At 41.6% G+C, this 15,891-nt stretch overlaps 1 protein-coding gene across 2 annotated transcripts; it reads left to right on the top strand.

The window, feature by feature from the left end:
* The first annotated feature begins 301 nt into the window (after window positions 1-301).
* Window positions 302-13,527, top strand: LOC110524368 (caveolin-1). Of its 2 annotated transcripts, none has more exons than XM_021603952.2 (3): window positions 302-450; window positions 1,374-1,544; window positions 11,535-13,527. In XM_021603952.2, the coding sequence occupies exons 1-3, from the start codon at window positions 415-417 to the stop codon at window positions 11,874-11,876; spliced, it is 549 nt and encodes a 182-aa protein (XP_021459627.1). In that variant the 5' UTR covers window positions 302-414; the 3' UTR covers window positions 11,877-13,527. The 2 variants fall into 2 exon arrangements, with proteins under 2 accessions (XP_021459627.1, XP_021459635.1); XM_021603960.2 differs by lacking the exon at window positions 302-450 and adding an exon at window positions 1,123-1,269.
* Window positions 13,528-15,891: the final 2,364 nt, after the last annotated feature.

The following is a 15,891-nucleotide window of genomic DNA, read 5'->3' as shown; positions in this document are numbered from 1 at the left end:
TAAGGTACAGGCAGACAGTTGCCTGTAAGTTACCATAAAAAAACAACAGCAAAAAAGATCACAGTAACATTATTGGATACTGTAAAATATGGTACAGTAACATACTGTACCTTTTTTTTATGGTAAGTTAAAAACAGGACATGTTTTACAGTGTACACAGGTGACTGCTCTGCGAATATGAAATGCATTCATTCAGTCCATGCAGATGCGCGCCGAGATTTACTCTTAGGTCTCTCCAGCTACTTAAATAGCGTAAAGATAAGGCGACAGGATTTGGTAATACCCCCGGGGGAGCCCTCCAAGTCGTCACCATATTCCACACGCCTCCTGTTATTGCTTTTCTTCCTCTGTTAAACTGATATTGTCTCGCTTCACTGACACACTGGTCTGTTCGCACTTCAGGCGCGGGACAGCATGACTGGTGGACTCAAGGACGGTGAAACTGACGAGGTATGGTTCTCGGTTCTCTTCTGGACACTGCTGTCCATATTTGTAAACATTTGTAAGTTTTTAGAAGATATTTCATCATCTGAGAGCAAAAAAGTTTATCTGGCTCATTCTCATTCTGACATTTATCGAAAATGCCATTGGAAAATTGGGAAACTTAAACTCCAAAGCCTATTTGCCAATAGTTATCTTTTTTGGCACCTAGTTGTGAACGTTACTCCCACTCCTACTGGGCGAATGTGCAAGCAAGCCCCCTCTATCCATTAGCACTGACATGAGACATTTACAGTTATTTATTCACTTGTATTTTCTATTGTGTTACTGAGTATTTGTTCGGTGGCTGTGTAATTGACCTTAGCTACCCTGCGACTTTGGGTGCAAATTAGCTTTTGGGTGACCCCCGGCACATTTACATGGATGTTGCATTATTGTAATATTGATGTTGATTAATGTGCATTGTCCCCTATAAATAAACTACACTTCTTACATTCGGAGCATTATTTATGTTTCAATCCACATAGATAATTATGCGCACAAAGTCAGTCAAAGTTGTGTTTTTTTTAGAATGTTAATTATATTAGACTAGCTAAGCAAATCGAAAAATGCACAGTCCAGTAAAACTTGACGACAGTTATATGATTAGAAAATATGCTTGCGATGCCTTATGTGAAACAGGTTCTCAGTGTACAGAGCATACGGCCATCCTAATAACCATCGTTAACACGCATTGTGTGAGTTCTTGGTGACGACCCCTTGCGGTGAGAGACGGATATCTACTAAAGAGGGGTGTGGTGCTCTCCCTTAAAACCATCTCAGGCTGGGGTAGGCTGCTAACTCTGGTGCGCTCAGTCCGTCTATCCTCTGCTCTCTACCCGTCTCTCCACTAATTTATCCTCCGCTTCTCTTCTTTCCCTCCGGACTACAAGTCATTTCTGCACTCGCAGTTCATCAGGAAACAAGGGAACATATACAAACCAAATAACAAAGAGATGGATAACGACAGTATGAGTGGGATGAAGACGATGCAGGACGTCCACACGAAAGAGATCGACCTGGTGAACCGGGACCCCAAATACTTAAACGACGACGTTGTCAAGGTGAGTTCAAATCCGAACCAGTCCGTATACTGGATGTGGTATTATTATGCATGTTACCATTGTAATATACCCATGACGACTGGAAATTGTCACTTGCACGATGATTGAGTAGGAGCAGTCAAATGTGCACAGCAAACTGTCAAGGGTGACCCAAAGTAGCCTACTGCGTGTGTTCAAGTTCAAGTTAGTCAGATACACGTGATATACGTGGAGGACACAATACAACAAAATGCTTACTTGCAGGTTCACCTCTCGACAAAATGCAACAACAATAGAAACGTAGCCTTATTAAGTGAATAAAATAATAATTTTAAAAAACTCAATGATTGAAAAATAGGATAAACATTTATCAAAAAATATGCGAAGTGGGTGGTGAGTCGCATAGCATTCTCACGTGTAACCTACACTATATGTCAGTTTGAGCTTTTTCGGGTTCATGACCCCAGTTGACTATGTTTTACAATAGGTTTGTGAAGGGGCTCAACATGTGCGTAAAAGTTGTAAGTAGCAGCAGAGCATATTCTAAATAAAATGTATTTGTCACATGTTTCATAAACAACAGTGAAATGCTTACTTAAGGGTCCTTTACCAACAATGCAGAGTGAAAGATACAGTTTTAAAAAACATTTAAAATATATAAATAGCATCATGAGGAATAAATACACAGTGAATATGGAATAACAATAAAGAGTAAAAGTAACATGGCTATATACAGGGAGCACCAGTGTGTAGTAGATGTGCATGGGAATGAGGGAGTTGAGGTATCTATGCTTACTGAACAAAAATATAAAACTTTGAGTTACAGTTCATTATAAGGAAATTTGTCAATTGAAGTAAATAAATTAGGCCTTTCACATGACTGGGCAGGGGCACCGCCGTTGGTGGGCCTGGGGGGGGGCTAAGGCCCACCCACATGGGAGCCAGGCCGACCCACTGGGGAGCCAGGCCTAGTCAATCAGAATGATTTTTTTCCCCACAAAAGGGCTTTATTACAGACAGAAATACAATGCAAGAAAGTGTGAGTGTGGAGGTGTGTATGTGTGTGTTGGGGTGTGGGTAGAGTCCAGTGTGTGCTCATCGAGTTCATGCAAGAGGGTTAGTGCAAAAAAGGGTCAATGCAGGTCTAAATTTGATTAGCTATTTAGCAGTCTTATGGCTTGGGCGTTGATTATGTTCAGGGTGCTGTTGTTTCCAGACATGGTGCACTAGCACTGCTTACCTTGCTGTTACGAGAGAAAATTCTATGGATTGGGTGGCAGGAGTCTTTGACAGTTTTTTTGGACCTTCCTTTGACACTGCTTGGTATAGAGATCCTGGGTGGCAGGGAGCTCGGCCCCAGTGATGTACTGGGCTGTACTCCCCATCCTCTATAGTGGCTTGCTCGCAATGGTGCAGCTCTATAACTTTTTGAGGATCTGAGGGCCCGTGTTGCTGCGGCTGCTGTCATTAGAACAGAGTGGAACATCCTTGCTCCGGTGTTGGAACAGAGGAAATATTACTCATATCCTGTTGTTGGAGCAAAACATTTCTCACAGTCCTTGTTTTTATAGTTACACAGCATCTGTTATTCAATTAGTGAGTTATTAAAAGATAATCGTTCTTTTCAAAGTAGACACAAACCACACTGTGCCCATTTTGTGTGCTTACAGTGCGTTCAGAAAGTATTCACACCCGTGGACTTTTTCCACATTTTGTGGTGTTACGGTATGATTTTTAATATATTACATTGCGATTTTGTGTCACTGGCCTACATACACTACCCCACAATATCAAAGTGTAATTATGTTTTTCAAAACGTTTACAAATGAATAAAAAATGAAATGCTGAAATGTAATTGAGTCAATAAGTATCCAACCCATTTGTTATAGCAAGCCTAAATAAGTTCAGGAGTACAAATTTGCTTGACAAGCTACATAATACGTTGCATGGACTCAATATGTTTGCAATTACAGTGTTTAACAGTATTTTTTTAATGACTATCTCATCTCTGTATCCACACACACAATTATCTGTAAGGTCCTTCAGTAGGCAAGTGAATTTCAAACACAGATTCAACCACAAAGACCAGGGAGGTTTTCAAATTATTTGCAAAGGGAACCTATTGGTAGATGGGTAAAACAAAGTACATAAACACACATTGAATGTACCTTTGAGCATGTGTAAGTTGTTAATTGCACTTTGGATGGTTTATCAAAGCACCCAGTCACTACAAAGACACAGGCGTCCTTCCTAACTCAGTTGCCGGAGAGGAAGGAAACCCCTCAGCGATTTCACCATAAGGCCAATGGTGACTTTAAAACAGTTACAGAGTTTATGGGCTGTGATAGGAGAACTGAGGATGGATAAACAACATTGTAGTTCCTCCACAATTACTAACCTAATTGACAGAGTTAAAAGAAGGATGCCTGTACAGAATAAAATATTCTAAAATATGCATCCTGTTGCAACAAGGCACTAAAGTACTACAGCAAAAAAATTGGCAAAGCACTTGAATTTTTGTCCTGAATACAACATGTTACGTTTGGGGCAAATCCAATACGTCACATTACTGAGTACCACTCTCCATATTTTCAAGCATAGTGGTGGCAGCATCATGTTATGGGTATGATTGTAATCGTTAAGGGCCGGGGAGTTTTTCTGGATAAAAAAAACAAAACAGAATAGAGCTAAGCACAGGCAAAATCCTAGAGGAAAACCTGGTTAAGTCTGCTTTCCAACAGACACTCAGATTAATTCACCTTTCAGCAGGACAATAGCCTATAACACAAGGCCAAATCTACACTGCAGTTGCTTACCAAGAAGACCGTGAATGTTCCTGAGTGGCCGAGTTACAGTTTTGATTTAAATTTACTTGAAAATATATGGTAAGACCTGAAAATGGTTGTCTAGCAATGATCCATAACCAATTTGACAGCGCTTGAATTTTTTTTTTAAAGAATAATGGGCAAATGTTCGATGATCCATGTGTGGAAAGCTCTTAGAGACTTATCCAGATGTCATCGCTGCCAAATGTGCTTCTACCAAGTATTGACTCAGGGGTGTGAATACTTATGTAAATTACATATTTCTGTATTTAATTTTCAATAAATATCCGAACATTTCTAAAAACACATTTTTTTAACTTTGTCATTTTGGGGTATTATATGTAGATGGATGAGAGAAATCGATTTAATCCATTATGAATTCAGGCAGTAAGTCAAGGGCTATGACTACTTTACGAAGGCACTGTATGTAAAATATTAGTTTGTTGAGAGAAAGCTTGGCTGAAAGAGCGCTGATGTAGGCTCTAGTGAAAACCACCTGTCGTGTGTGGTGGGAAGAGAACAGCAGCTGCCACAAAGTCAGAGGCTGCTTCCCAAATGGCACCCTATTCCCAATGGCCCTGGTCAAAAGTAGTGCACTAAATAGGGAATAAGGTGCCATTTTGGATGCAGTCACAGCCCATGTCCATCGCCATGTCCAGCTGGGTTATTTATTCATATGTAAGGGGTCACTGGGAGAGTGTCAGGCATTTGATGTAGTGAACTTTGATTCATAAAACATGAAAACACCCACATAGGTGAGGTATCTTATAGATCTGAGGGCTCTTCAGCATGCTTATAGAGAAGGGAACTCAACATGTACTGTACTGCACTGACAGAAATGACTACTGATTGGTTGAAAGAAATTGATAATAAGAAGGTGGGAACTGTACTGTTAGATTTCAGTGCAGCCTTTGATATTATTGACCCTGTCCTGTTGTTGAGATCTTATGCGTTATGGCTTTTCAACCTCAGCTCTGAATCCATGATATGGCAATCTATCTAATAGAACTCAGAGGGTTTTCTTTTAAAGGAAGCTTCTCTAATGTCAAACATGTAAAGTGTGGTGTACCGTAGGGCAGATCTCTAGGCCCTCTACTCTTTTCTATTTTTACCAATGACCTGCCGCTGGCATTAAACAAAGCATGATTCAACTATATATGCATCAGCAACCACAGCTAATAGTGGTGTAATGGACCGTAGTTGATCCGTACGGATCACCCCGTTGAACCTGGTGGACAACACCATTACCGTGTGTAGACATTGTGCCACAAGAAATCCGTATCATCATGGAAATACATTGAGCATGGCCACACATTTCAAGCGTTATCACCCTGGTGTGTCAGTGACGGGAGCCAACTCAGCCAAGAGACAACAACTTCTCACGGCGGCATTTAAGCAGCCTTTTGCTGCAGAATCAGACCGGGCTAAAGCCATCACCAAATCTGTTGGGATGTTTATCGCTGCAGACATGAGGCCATACTCTGTTGTAGAGTATGGCCTCACGCTACGAAATTCCCTTATTCCCTTATTCCCACTTCAGTATGAAGGTCGTGCCAGATCTTTATGAAGAGGAATTTTATTACAATGGGTTCAGTCATAGGAAAATATTCTACCAGGGAACCCAACTCATGTGAGGAGAATAACATTATTCCAACCGTGGAGGTTTCTTACATGTGAATCTGTAAATGAGATTTTTCACATGATTGATTTTCAAAGTTTTTCACATGTGAAAATGCATATCCAATTTTCACATGTGGAAGCGCAAATTTGTGAAACTGAAACTGAAAACATGTTATTCTGCTCACGTGAAAAGGTGATGTTAACATGTTAATTCTAAATTAAATACATGTGAAAATATGGTTTTGTGTGTGAAAGTTAAGCTCAACATGTGAAAACCGCTATTTCACATGTTTTTTTTGCAAGGGACACACACACACACACGTACACACAAGTCCCGCATACATACAGACATACAGTCACAAACACACACAACACACACAAACAATGTACACTACTCTCTCTCCTTTTGCAGAACCAGTAGACTGTTGACTTTTTTTAGCAGTGATCTTATAGTTAGAATTTCAACAGCTGCACTCAATTGGTCACATCAAAGAATCAACATCCATGCAGAGTTTGCCTTGGGAATATATTTTCCTCTCATAAAGCTGAGTTCTTTATATAGCGCAGTCAGTGGAGTGGAGTGGCTCTAGCAGTGGCCCCAAAGCCACGCAGTCTTCTGTTAAACCATAATGGGGCTAATCTGGGCAGAGTAGACACACCCACAGCCACGCCGCACGGGAACCACAGCAGTGATCGGTTCGCTAACTAGCCGCTAGCTAACATCTCCCTGCCAAATGCTCCAGTATCCTGGGAGGCACATTATAGTGGGAAATGATTATGTTCAGGCTCAATGGAGTAGCTGAGGCAGGGATTCCCTTAGATTGTCCAGGTGGGGTGCAAACAAAGGCCCCAAATCAACATGATTTATTAAGCAACAAATTCAATTAAATAAATGAAAGTCACATCAAACCCCTTTAGGTGGGAGGAAACAGAGCGAGGCAGGGGTTGTCCGCCACACCTATACAATAGTAACGGAAACACTGGACTGAGGCATTCTGCAATCTAGGGACAAAATGAAAAAAATACATTACAGTTGTCACTCCAGATTGACGCCAACAAGACTGGTCACATGTTGAACCTGAGAATGGTTCGAGTTTGTTTTATTGTATGTCCAATCCCTAAAGGGGCGACAGGTACTGAGACGAACAGTTGAAGTCGGAAGTTTACATACACCTTAGCCACATATATTTAAACTCAGTTTTCCACAATTCCTGACATTTAATCCTGGTAAACATTCCCTGTCTTAGGTCAGGTAGGATCACCACTTTATTTTAAGAATGTGAAATGTCAGAATAATAGTAGAGAGAATGACTTATTTTAGCTTTTATTTCTTTCGTCACATTCCCAGTGGGTCAGAAGTTTACATACACTCAATTAGGATTTGGTAACATTGCCTTTAAATTGTTTAACTTGGGTCAAACGGTTCAGGTAGCCTTCCACAAGCTTCCCACAATAAGTTGGGTGAATTTTGGCCCATTCCTCCTGACAGAGCTGGTGTAACTTAGTGAGGTTTGTAGGCCTCCTTGCTCGCACACGCTTTTTCAGTTCTGCCCACAAATGTTCTATAGGGTTGAGGTCAGGACTTTGTGATGGCCACTCCAATACCTTGACTTTGTTGTCCTTAAGCAATTTTGCAAGTATGCTTGGGGTCATTGTCAATTTGGAAGACCCATTTGCAACCAAGCTTTAACTTCTTGACTGATGTCTTGAGATGTTGCTTCAATATATCCACATAATTGTCCTACCTCATGATGCCATCTATTTTGTGAAGTGCACCAGTCCCTCCAGCAGCAAAGCACCCCCACAACATGATGCTGCCACCCCCGTGCTTCACGGTTGGGATGGTGTTCTTCGGCTTGCAAGCCTCCCCCTTTTTCCTCCAAACATAACGATGGTCATTATGGTCAAACAGTTCTATTTTTGTTTCATCAGACCAGAGGACATTTCTCCAAAAAGTATGATCTTTGTCCCCATGTGCAGTTGCAAACCGTAGTCTGGCTTTTTTATGGCGGTTTTGGAGCAGTGGCTTCTTCCTTGCTGAGCGGCCTTTCAGGTTACGTTGATATAGGACTCGTTTTACTGTGGAAATAGATACTTTTGTACCTGTTTCCTCCAGCATCTTCACAAGGTCCTTTGCTGTTGTTCTGGGTTTGATTTGCACGTTTCACACCAATGTACGTTCATCTCTAGGAGACAGAATGCGTCTCCTTCCTGAGCGGTATGACAGCTGCGTGGTCCCATGGTGTTATACTTGCATACTATTGTTTGTACAGATGAACATGGTCCCTTCAGGCATTTGGAAATTGCTCCCAAGGATGAACCAGATTTATGGAGATCTACAGTTTTTTTTCTGGGGTCTTGGCTGATTTCTTTTGATTTTCCCATGATGTCAAGCAAAGAGGCACTGAGTTTGAAGGTTGGCCTTGAAATACATCCACAAGTGCACCTCCAATTGACTCAAATGATGTAAATTAGCCTATCAAAAGCTTCTAATGCCATGACATCATTTTCTGGAATTTTCCAAGCTGTTTAACGGCACAGTCAACTTAGTATATGTAAACTTCTGACCCACAATGAGCTATAAGTGAAATAATTTGTCTCTAAACAGTTGTTGGAAAAATGACTTGTGTCATGCACAAAGTAGATGTCATAATCGACTTGCCAAAACTATAGTTTGTTAACAAGAAATTTGTGGAGTGGTTGAAAAACAAGTTTTAATGACTCCAACCTAAGTGTATGTAAACTTCCGACTTCAACTGTATGTATCTAGCATACCATGACTTGCAGGATATTGTAAGTCATTCCCATAGTCATGCACAAGAGCAACCTTTGAGTCTGCCCCAGTAAGACAGTATTAGTAGCAGCAGTCATGCTGTCTGGCTTTCAGAATGAGTGAGGATCCCTTCCAAATAACATAGGTGTAACGGTTCTCTTCTTCCTCTTCCTCTGAAGTAGAGGTGTAGCAGGGATCGGACCAAGACGCAGCGTAGTTATAATTCATGGTTCTTTTAATAACGAAACTATACATGAAATAGACTACAAAACAAGAAACATGAAAACCCGAAACAGTCCCGTGTGGTACAAACACTGACACAGGAGACAACCACCCACAAAACCCAACACAAAACAGGCTACCTAAATATGGTTCCCAATCAGAGACAATGACTAACACCTGCCTCTGATTGAGAACCATATCAGGCCAAACATAGAAATAGACAAACCAGACACACAACATAGAATGCCCACCCAGCTCACGTCCTGACCAACACTAAAACAAGGAAAACACACAAGAACGATGGTCAGAACGTGACAATAGGGGTATTTCTAGTAGAGAATCTTGTTCTCTGTTCAGTTATCCATAGCAATAGCAAAGTAATAACCCCCTATGAACACAAAATATTTTCAGCTCATGTTTATGTATTTCTAAATTGGGCTTCAGAAAAACATAAGCACAAGAGGCACCCTCGCTTACAATTAAAACATGAATTTTTATAACCCCAAAAATACATGTGCAAAAAAAAAAGTGCAAAAATATACATCTGGTTTCCGGACACATGTACAGTTCTTTCGAACACTACAAGCTTGGCACACCTGTATTTGAGAGTTTCTCCCATTCTTCTCTCCAGATCGTCTCAAACTCTGTCAGGTTGGATGGGGAGCATTGCTGCACAGCTATTTTCAGGTCTCTTCCAGAGAGGTTCGATTTGATTCAAGTTTGGGCTCTGGCTGGGCCACTCAAGGACATTCAGAGACTTGTCCTGAAGCCACTCCTGCGTCGTCTTGGCTGTATGCTTAGGGTCGTTGTCCTGTTGGAAGGTGAACCTTCACCCCAGTCTGAGGTCCTGAGCGCTCAGGAACAGGTTTTCATCAAGGATCTCTCTGTACTTTGCTCTGTTCATCTTTGCCTTGATCTTGACTAGTCTCCCAGTCCCTGCCGCTGAAAAACATCCCCGCAGCATGATGCTGCCAGCACCACGCTTCACCGTAGGGATGGTGCCAGTTTTCCTCCAGACGTGACGCTTAAGGCCAAAGAGTTCAATCTTGCTTTCATCAGACCAGAGAATCTTGTCTTTTGGTGCCTTTTGGAAAACTCCAAGCGGGCGGCCATGTGCCTTTTACTGAGGAGTGGCTTCATATCTACATGTAAATACACTCAATATGAGCCGTCGTTTGTAAAAAATAAAACTTTTTAAAACCCAAAACCTTTATAACGGAAATAAAAACAATCTTCCAAAACGGCATCTTGTTCTCATTGTCTTGTATACTTAGCTTGGATACAGTCATGTAAATGGAAAATCTCACTTGTTCTGCAACACCATAATAATGGAGTGGATGGCTCGTAAATAATAAATCATTATTTTTAAACACACTTGAATTATCATACTCGGGTAGTCTAAGTAACCTTTTTGAAAACAACCATTTCACATGTGAAACTGCAAATTTCAAAAAACAATTGTAAGGGTACATACAGTACTCAAGATGTAAGGCCTCTGGGAAATAAATGGACGTTGCTGGGTCTTGTGGCTTAAAATAATAATATGATTTATTATTACAGGGCTGTAATCACCAACTTTTATTTTATGCTATAAGTTTAGCACGTTCCGTTTAGGAACCCCTTTGTGTACACAGAAAGAGCTGGTAGGAATGTGTTCTGAATAAAATGTTCAATCTCATATCAAAAATGAACTTTTACTCTGCACTAGATACAGGTGTTGTTAAACCCTCTGACAGCAACACGTCTCTCGCAGACAAAACACACGCGCAATTAAGTAACTGTAAAATAAATATTTGCTCTATCATGGGCCTGGTAGCGAATGGGAGAGGGAAAGGGAAAGAGATAGCGAGAGAGGGGTAGTGAGGTAGCAAAAGAGAGCAAGTGTGCTAGCATGCGTGTGTTTTTCCACTTCACAGTCTGCACTAAAATGTCTGTGGTCATGGGTACTTGGGAGGCACGTAGCAAACCTGTCGACCACCTGAGAAGTGTTTTTACACTGAAAATAAATACATTTCATGGTTTACCTGGGACCCAGACTCTTGACTAGTCTTCATGTAAAGATGTAGGATCTTCATTTGATCACCCTTTTGTTGCAGGAAATTTCTTGATTTGATTTGACCTAACAAAAAAATGATCAACCCCTATAAAAAATGTCCATGATGTATAATCCACACAATAATTCACATTTCCTGTTATTATTTTCCTGCTTTGAGAAACTGGTTAGTGTTGCACCATCTTGGGAGTATAGTGCTGCTTATTTGCCCTCTGACTCAGACAATTCTGGCACTGTGGCTCTGTCTTTTGTATCAGCTCTCTGTCAGGAATTGTGAAAAGATGGTTTAGGATGGTAGAGAGAGTACAGAGGGTAAGGAGGGAATCACAAAAATGTTTGTTGTGGGGGTGGGTTGACCTGGTTGACCTTCTGTACCAGTCACTATGAGGAGGCATAAATCTCTTGTAATACTTTTTTGCACATTTTTAGAAATAGGTTATTCTTTATCTATGTTAGTTGCTTTGACAGTGGCTGTCTAATGAACCGTTATTGATTCAGTGATTCTCTTCTCCCGTCAGGTGGAGTTCGAGGATGTGATCGCGGAGCCTCCAGGGACATACAGCTTCGATGGCGTGTGGAAGGCCAGCTTCACCACCTTCACGGTGACCAAGTACTGGTGCTATCGTCTCCTTACCGCCCTGGTGGGAATCCCGCTGGCGCTGGTCTGGGGCATCTTCTTCGCCATCCTGTCCTTCATCCACATCTGGGCGGTGGTGCCGTGCATCAAGAGCTATCTGATCGAGATCCACTGTGTCAGCCGTGTTTACTCCATCTGCATCCACACCTTCTGCGATCCTCTGTTTGAAGCCATGGGCAAGTGCTTCAGCAGCGTCCGCATCAGCACCACCAAGGGGGTGTAGAAGAAGAGGAAAATGAATGGAGGATGGTGGGAATGAGGTGAGGGCTAGAAACCATCAGATTTTAAAGGGAGAGAAGACACCTGAAGAAACTGAAAGAAAAGAGAGGGAGCAACCTTTTTTGATAAAAGAAGAGGGTGAGACATTTCTAGAGCTGTGGGCGGGATGTTGGCGGTGAGGGGGCGGAGACACAGAGTACCTTGCCCCGCCTCTCTTTCTCCGTCTCCCTCAACGACTATTGTTTCTCTCTCCAGTGCTGGTTTAACTAACAGGGGCACATGATTATGTCAAGTCATTTCTTGGGGTCTTTGTTTATATTTTTTATTTAGTTTTTTGTTAGTGTTGTTTATCATTGCAGGAGCACCACCACGCTAGCCACCCCACCCCCCCTCCATTATTCCTAACATTATTCCGAAATGTTGTGTGATCCTCTCTCTGATTACAGCTTGTTGAATGAAGGGTATGATTGGTTGAATTATTGATTGATTGATTAGTTAGTTAATTGATTGATAGGCTCATATGATGGATTTTGGTGTCCTCTTTGCTGGGTTTGTGTTCCTATTTTTGGGAGGGTAATGCTTTGGGTGCGGGGGAAGGGATATCCCTGTGCGTGTCCCATTGCGTTGTTTGGAGAGAGTTGACAAATCCCACCTGACATAGCACAAAATCATAGAGCCAAAACCCTCTCAACACCCCTCTCTCAGTCCCACTACCCCCCCCCCCCCACCTGACCCCCTCACACACCCTCCACCCCGCTATGCCTGCCATGACTCCGAGTCTGAAACACTGAACCTGCCCTTGTTTCTGCATGCATCACCACCTCTGCAAAGCCACCGAGCCAACCAACACGCCACTGTCAGTCTGCATGTCCTGACAGACAGACATAGAGGCAGGCAGACACACGGGTATAAGACAACCACCTGATGACATCATAATCACTCTCTCCATCAACACTGTTTTGTTCCAGCTCCAATCCAAGAAAGAGTGATGAAATTGTATGACAACAACCAAGTCTACGAACGGAACAGCCTTCATGGTATATACCATTTTTCTATGTGACCGAGGATGTTTTTTCATGTTTGCCTTTGAATCTCAAAAAAATATCACTTGAAGTTTGTTTCATTACATTCACACCTGTGGGATCTTCTTTTAAACCACGTGAGGTCTCTTCTCTGTATAGGGAGGGTTGAACTTTCAATGTTGATGCGCATTTGCTGTAGCCGTAGCTAAATAACCATGCTTTATCTACACTCTATGAAGAACTTTTTGTTTTGAGCTTTGTTTGCCCAATGTATGCAACTTTTGAGTTGCGTTGTCTTTAAAAAAAAAAATGGTTTACTCCACTGTGAGTTTTGAGTTTATTCCCTGATTGAATAGTATGGTCTGGTGTAGACTTCTGCTTATTGACTGTCGTCCGCAGGAGGCTGCTGAGGCGAGGACAGCTCATAATGGCTGGATGTGTTCGATACCATTTAATCCGTTCCAGCCATTACTATGAGCCCGTCCTCCCTAATTAGTGCCACCAGCCACCTGTGCTCTCGACAGCTTCAACCAAGGACTACAGTGCCCTCAGAAAGTATTCAGACCTCTTCACTTTTTCCACATTTTGTTACATTACAGCATTATTCTAAAATTGATTAAATTATTTAAAAAACCTCATCAATCATCAGACTGTCCTCATCAATCTACACACAATGCCCCATAAGGACAAAGCGAAAACAGGTTGTTTGACATTTTTGCAAATGTATTAAAAATAAAAAACTGAAATACCTTATTTATATAAGTATTCAGACCCTTTGCTATGAGACTCAAAATTGAGATCAGGTGCATCCTGTTTCCATTGATCATCCTTGAGATGTTTCTACAAATTGGAGTCTATCTGTGGTAAATTCAATTGATTGGACATGATTTGGAAAGGCACACACCTGTCTATATAAAGGTCCCACAGTTGACAGTGCATGTCAGAGCAAAACCAAGCCATGAGGTTGAAGGAATTGTCCTTAGAGCTCCGACACCGGATTGTGTCGAGGCACAGATCTGGGGAAGGGTACCAAAACATTTCTACAGTATTGAAGGTCACCAAGAACACAGTGACCTCCATCATTCTTAAATGGAAGAAGTTTGGAACCACCAAGACTCTTCCTAGAGCTGGCCGCCCAGCCAAACTGAGCAATCGGGGAGAAGGGTCTTGGTAAGCGAGGTGAGCAAGAACCCAATCGTCACTCTGACAGAGCTCCAGAGTTCCACTGTGGAGATGGGAGAACCTTCCAGAAGGACAACTCTGCAGCACTCCACCTATCAGGCCTTTATGGTAGAGTGGCCAGACAGAAGTCACTCCTCAGTAAAAGGCCCATGACCGCCTCTAGGAGTTTGCCAAAAGGCACCTAAATACTCTCAGACCATGAGAAACAAGATTCTCTGGTCTGATGAAAGCAAGATTGAACTCTTTAGCCTGAATGCCAAGCGTCATTTCTGGAGAAAACCTGGCGCCATCCCTACTGTGAAGCATGGTGGTGGTAGCATCATGCTATGGGGATGTTTTTCAGCAACGGGGACTGGGAGACTAGTCAGGATTGATGGAAAGATGAACGGAGCAAAGTACAGAGAGATCCTTGATGAAATCCTGATCCAGAGCGCTCAGGACCTCAGACTGGGGCGAAGGTTCCCCTTCCAACTGGACAACGACCCTAAGCACACATTCAAGACAATGCAGAAGTGTCTTTGGGACAAGTCTCTGAATGTCCTTGAGTGGCCCAGCCAGAGCCGCTTCTAGTACCCAAACGAACATCTCTGGAGAGACTTGAAAATAGCTGTGCAGCGACGCTCCCCATCCAACCTGACAGATCTTGAGGATCTGCAGAGAAGAATGGGAGGATCTCCCCAAATACAGGTTTACAGAGCTTGTAGCAACATACCCAAGGAAACTCGACACTGTAATCACTGCCAAAGGTGCTTCAACAAAGATCTGAGTAAAGTGTCTGAATACTTGTGTGAACGTGATAATTCATTTTTTTTTTTATAAATTAGCAAACATTTTTAAAAAAAACTGTTTTTGAGGGGGAAAAACGATTTAATAAATCTTATAATAACGCTGTAACAATAACAAAATGTGGAAAAAGTCAAGTGGTCTGAATACTTTCCGAATGCACTGTAGGTCTTCCACCCCTGAAATCACTGCTGTTTGATAGCGAATGGGGGCATGTTTTTTAATATACTGACATGAAGCACACTTTGTTAGCGTCCCAAATGCCCCCTATATAGTGCATTATATAAGGAATACCTGCTCTCTGTGAGGATGGTAAATATTAGCACGTTGCTTAATTGAATGAAAAAGGTCATATGTATTTTTATATTAAAATGACATTTTCCTTCCCTTGCTTTTACTGTACAATCTCACGTCACTGTGCACATTAAAATGTAATATAATCCCATCTGCTAGTGATGCTTGCTTGTTAGGTTTGTTTTGTTTTCTTTTGTTTTGGTTTGTGAATTGTTGTCATATGATTCTGACCTTCTTTTGTCCATAGATAGAATGTGATATTTAGACTATATTGTGCAAATACACCTACACTACCGTTCAAAAGTTGTCACGTAGAAATGTTCTTGTTTTTGAAAGAAAAGCACATTTTTTGTCCATTTAAAATAACATCACATTTCTCAGAAATACAGTGTAGACATTGTTAATGTTGGAAATGACTATTGTAGCTGGAAAGGGATCATTTTTTATGGAATCTCTACATAGGCATACAGAAGCCCATTATCAGCAACCATCACTCCTGTGATGCCACGTTGTGTTAGCTAATCCAAGTTTATCATTTTAAAAGGCTAATTGATCATTAGAAAACCCTTTTGCAATTATGTTAGCAAACCTGAAAACTGTTGTTCTGATTAAAGAAGCAATAAAACTGGCCTTCTTTAGACTAGTTGAGAATCTGGAGCATCATCATTTGTGGGTTCGATAACAGGCTCAAAATGGCCAGGAACAAACCTTTCTTCTGAAACTCGTCAGAGAAATGAA

Source organism: Oncorhynchus mykiss, chromosome 1 (genome assembly GCF_013265735.2).
Source record: "Oncorhynchus mykiss isolate Arlee chromosome 1, USDA_OmykA_1.1, whole genome shotgun sequence".
Lineage (NCBI taxonomy): Eukaryota > Metazoa > Chordata > Actinopteri > Salmoniformes > Salmonidae > Oncorhynchus > Oncorhynchus mykiss.
The sequence above is the reverse complement of the archived record's forward strand: the minus strand, read 5'-3'. Positions and strand labels throughout refer to the sequence as shown.

Excerpts from the sequence above, each read along its gene's own strand:
- LOC110524368 (XM_021603952.2), top strand. The coding sequence starts at position 415 with ATGACTGGTGGACTCAAGGACGGTGAAACTGACGAG. Across the intron at positions 451-1,373 it reads AGGACGGTGAAACTGACGAG|TCATTTCTGCACTCGCAGTT; the intron begins GTATGGTTCTCG and ends CCGGACTACAAG. Across the intron at positions 1,545-11,534 it reads TAAACGACGACGTTGTCAAG|GTGGAGTTCGAGGATGTGAT; the intron begins GTGAGTTCAAAT and ends TTCTCCCGTCAG.